At 39.1% G+C, this 4,993-nt stretch overlaps 1 protein-coding gene across 1 annotated transcript; it reads right to left on the reverse strand.

The window, feature by feature from the left end:
- Nucleotides 1–1,462: 1,462 nt before the first annotated feature.
- Nucleotides 1,463–4,975, reverse strand: LOC119324612 (F-box/FBD/LRR-repeat protein At3g52680-like). The gene is made up of 4 exons (XM_037598385.1): nucleotides 3,722–4,975; nucleotides 2,325–3,206; nucleotides 2,056–2,208; nucleotides 1,463–1,971 (listed from the first exon to the last, which is right to left on the reverse strand). The coding sequence occupies exons 1-4, from the start codon at nucleotides 3,725–3,727 to the stop codon at nucleotides 1,864–1,866; spliced, it is 1,149 nt and encodes a 382-aa protein (XP_037454282.1). The 5' UTR covers nucleotides 3,728–4,975; the 3' UTR covers nucleotides 1,463–1,863.
- Nucleotides 4,976–4,993: the final 18 nt, after the last annotated feature.

A 4,993-nucleotide genomic window follows, 5' to 3' on the forward strand; every position in this document is an offset into this window, starting at 1 on the left:
GATATGTATCACTAGAAGAGAATATTGTGGCCTAGAAGTGATACATGAAGCCTGAAAGATAGTAATATACTCTTTTGATAATGTCTCGGTACTTTTGTATGAACACTGTTAAATTTTAAACTGATATGTCCATCTTTGTGTGTTTAAAAACCTGGATTTTGGTTAGTTCATGCCATGGCTAGGCCACAATATTGAAAAGCAAATATGGCCCCTAAGTGTATTAAATGAAAACTTCTTTGCGTACAACAAAGATACAATGTAATCAACGCATTGTGATAGTTATCTCTAAACATGCTAATAGTCGATGCATTGTTAGTGCCCTAAAGCTGCTTATTTCCTCATTTGTTCTTGGCGTTATTAAATCCATTGCGATTAGGGACATGATGCCATCCCACATCTCTACAAAGGGCATGTCCCGCTTAGTACAATTTATTTCACAAATGAAAACAAGGTGCATTAATTTATCATGAATAAGAAATAGTAACCACAATTTCCATTGGACAAAATACTTATAATGGTGAGAGTACACACATAACTGAAAAGGTTCAACGGTGACGAACAATCCATGTATACAAAACAGTTTCTGTCAACCGCAGCTTGCAGCTTGCAGCCCACGAGCATTATTGTTTCTAAGATAGGACTTGCCCTAAACTCGGAAAGTGAATCCGGACTAGCGAGGGCATCCCTTTGTTGATTTTGTAGCTAAGATATGACTTCTCCTCCAATGTCCACTCATGCAGCAGGTGCTTGCACTTCCAACACACTGGACTCTTATATAGTTTTATCTCCTCCAAATTCACTGCTGCTTCCATGATACTTCTGGCATAGCTCACGAATTTGTCTTCTGCTTGAAACCTCCCATAGATACTGAGCTTAGCAAGGTTGTGGTGCTTTAAGTCGGTTGCAGACGGTTCCCACTGTAATCCTTTGTCCTTCTGCTCGCTAAATGGACACATCTTCCTCCGCTCCCCTGTTATCATTTCACATAAATGATCCCGCACCTGCATTCAGTCAGGTAAAAAGCATTTTTACCAGTTTGAACTATGTTTGAATTTGATGTTTGAACTATGTTGAGATGAAGTAGTAGTTGGTCGTTTTCAGAATTTTACATCTTCGTTGTGGACCATATGTTGGAGTTGCTCTTTTACACCTCTGGTTTTGGACTATCTGTTAGAGTTGAGCCTTTGTCGGAGATGTAAAAAGCATTTTTTTTATGATGTATAAACATCACCGGTTTGGAGCATCAAAATATACATCATCTATTGAAGATGCTCTAATAGTCGATGCAGTGTTAGTGCCCTAATAACTGCTTATTTCCTCATTTGTTCTTGTCGATATTAAAATCCATTGCGATTATCTTGTCGATATTAAATCCATTGCGATTAGGGACAATTCATTTCACAATGAAAACAAGGTGCATGAATTTATCACGAATAAGAAATAACCACAGTTTCCATTGGATAAAATACTTGACAATACACCTTACCCTCCTCGACTCGTACCATCTTAACAATACACATAACTGAAAAGGTTCAACAGCAACAATCAATCCATGCATACAACAGTTTCTGTCAACTGCAGCTTGCAGCCCACGAGCATTATTGTTTATAAGACTTGCCCTAAACTCGGGAAGTGAATCCGGACTAGCGAGGGCATCCCGTTGTTGATTTTGTAGCTAAGCGATGACTTCTCCTCCAGTGTCCACTCCTGAAGCATGTGCTTGCACTTCCGACACACTGGACTCATATAGTTTTATCTCCTCCAAATTCACTGCTGCTTCCATGACACTTCTGGCATAGCTCACGAACTTGTCTTCTGCTTGAAAATTCCCATAGATACTGAGCTTAGCAAGGTTGTGGTGCTTTAAATCGGATGCAAATGGTTCCCACTGTAGTCCCTTGTCCTTCTCCTCGCTAATGGACACATCTTCCTCAACTCCCCTGTTACCATTTCACATAAATGATCCCGCACCTGCATTCAGTCAGGTAAAAAAAATATCCTAATGACTCACAGAAAGTTTGAACTTGAAAAATGAGAATCGGTACAGGAATTTACCAAGATGCGTAGTTCCTTAAGGTTGGGTGCACCTTGGAGTAAGAACATTGTCCAAGTCAGATCACATTCTGCAGATATGTTAAGCAAATTCACAATTCTAAGTTTGTGGAACACCGGTAACAATTGTCTTCGACCTTCCGGTTTGACCCAAATCTGCAAAAGAGGGATAATCCAGAATTATGTTAAACAAAGATAATTATTACAACCTCCCCACGACATACCAGCCAAACATACACAAATCACCGACGACATTGAGGACCTTCACTAACCTTTTCGCTTTTGAAGTTCAAATGTAGGTTGCTTATGGCAGTTTTACCAAGCAACTCGCTTAACTTGAGCATCTTGTGCCAGGAGAAAGCAGTATTGATGATGCTCACAGTCTGGAGCAGTGGGACATAGCCAAGACAGAAGGGGTCATCTTGAGATCTAAAAATATTGAATTTCAGTATTGTGAGTTTTGGTGCCCACTTCAGATGAACCCTTTTAAAACAGCCACAGACAATCGCTAGTTCACTTAGTTGTGGGTGTTCCACTTCCAGCGAAGACTGAATACCCATGTCACAGTCGTAGAGGATGAGGAACTCCGGTTGCTTGCATATACTGAAAATTTTGGGGAAGTCTGATTCTCCTAACCTCAAATTCTCTAGCGTGAGGCGTGCAAGACAACCAAATGTGTTTGGACACGAATCAAAGAATGACATGAACTGCCTCCCATATGTGAGTAGGTCATCATTGGTACAATTTTTACGCACCTTCGTCAAGATTGTAAACTCAATTGAAGCAACCTTTTGTGTTGCTATGGTGTTGGCAACAGCCTGGCCAATGAAAATGGACTCATCTCCCAAGTAGAATTGCATGCGCAACAGGTGAATGGTGTATAAAGTTCCAGCCCTCCTTTCCAGTATGCTCCTGGTTGCTTCCAGCACGGTGGTGTTGAACCGAAATATATCATCTAAAGTCAACTTGCTTGCAGTGTGCTTGGGCTCAAAAGAACCAGCCATTATAACAACTTTTGACAGCATTGCAGGGATCTGCTTCCAACGTCTGGAGAGGATGGTGGTTCTTGCGGCGTCAGCAATATCAAGTCGCTCAACAATGTTGAGCAAAACATCATCAGGCAAAATGCTGAGCCTATCATCTTCATTGTCCTCCTACATATTTCATATATAAAGAAATCAGAGTTGATTTCTTATTAGCCTCGTCACAGATGCAATTCTGATATTTCCCACAAACAATGATGCAGTGTTAACACTTTCCAATGGAAAGACGCGATTTTGCGTGTATATTTTTTATGCTTCCGCGCATAAAGATGCAATTTTGATTATACAAATTTAACACTTTCCAATAGAAAGACACAAAATTTGTAACACTTACACACAGAAAGACGCAATTTTTATACTTACACACAAAAAAGACGCAAATTTAATTGCACTTAAGTCAGCGACACTTATTTTGGGACGGAGTGACTACAATTTTATACTTACCCATAAAAGGACTCAATTTTGATTATACAATTTTTATACTTTTCCAAAAGAAAAAAAACTCAATTTTAGTCATACAGATTTTAGTCGGAGGGAGTTTGATTATGGTTCCTACCTACCTAGGAGTACTAGTTAAAAAAAATGCAGGTGATGTCGTACAAGGAAGAGGATCAGGAGGAACTGACCACCATGTCAATGGAGGACTTGCCAAGGGCGAAGACGGATGGTCTGGCAACCGGTCGCCGGGGATGAGTGTACGCCAGATGTACGCTGGGAGTTGCCAATCTCGTCTAAAAACAGATGGACTCCCACGATGTCCGCCCGGGCCGATATAAATCGGCTTGGATCCCGCCTCCTATGGCAATTCGGAGAACGGAATCGAAAGAGGGCCGGTTTCTGATTGTACCCTCTGAAGAACTGCTTTGACTGCGGACTGCGACTAAAAAGTGCAGCCTCTCTGGTTGTCCATGTATGGGTCAGCTCAATACTATCACACTTTTTTGGATTTTTTTAATATTCTGGATGAAAAGATCTTCATAATATGTTAAAACTATGTATAATGTGGATAAATAAGAATATTCATCTATACAAATGTATTTAGTTAATAAAAAAATATTACAAAAACGTTTCTAATAAACTGAAATGTTCATCGCTCGGGGAAAAATATTTCTCTCGTGACAAACAAATATTTATGTGTTAAGAAAATATTGATGTAATAATTATTATTTTTCTTTATTAACAAAATATTAAGATGTTAAAAATGTTACTTGATTACATTAATTAGAGATGAAACCTTTGTGTTGCTGTGGAAATTGTTTGTGATTATTTAATGAGATTGGGTTGTATGAAATGTTAGTATTTGGACTAACAATATGAGAATTTGAAACCAAAATACATATAACTACCAAATGAAATGAATGACTAGATTTCATATGCCACTAGTGCAGAATGATGTAATTAAGCCCCACCTATCACACACGCTAGAAAAAAATCGGTGTGTGATGTAACATTGCACATAGTTCAGGAAAAAAAAGCGTTTGTGATGTCGTAATATAACACACAGTTTTAAAAATGCAATCGTGTGTGATGTGCACACATATTTTACAAAAGATGTGTATGTGTGATGTAGCCTGTCATCGCACATGTTTTAAGAACGACAAATACGTGCAATGCTTTGCACATAATTTTTACAAACGATGTGTATGTATGATGTGGCCTATTCTTGCACATGATTTTAAAAACGCAAACATGTGTGATGCTTTGCACATGGTTTTTAGAAAAGATACAGTCACAGACAAACACAACTCCACATGAAGTTAGCCAACAGAGACAAAACTAAGAATGGGCGAATGCCATGGCAATAGCTTTGCTCACTGGCCATCTTTTGTTATTGAGCCAAATCCACACCAAATCTTCAGAGAAAATCCAGATTAAAAAGACAGGCCAGGGCTCACCCT

This window comes from Triticum dicoccoides, chromosome 6B (assembly GCF_002162155.2).
Source record: "Triticum dicoccoides isolate Atlit2015 ecotype Zavitan chromosome 6B, WEW_v2.0, whole genome shotgun sequence".
NCBI classification, from domain to species: domain Eukaryota; kingdom Viridiplantae; phylum Streptophyta; class Magnoliopsida; order Poales; family Poaceae; genus Triticum; species Triticum dicoccoides.

Coding starts and splice junctions, on each gene's coding strand:
- LOC119324612 (XM_037598385.1), bottom strand. Junction 2,209..2,324: donor TGAACTTCAAAAGCGAAAAG/GTTAGTGAAGGT, acceptor CCTCTTTTGCAG/ATTTGGGTCAAACCGGAAGG. Junction 1,972..2,055: donor TTAAGGAACTACGCATCTTG/GTAAATTCCTGT, acceptor GACTGAATGCAG/GTGCGGGATCATTTATGTGA.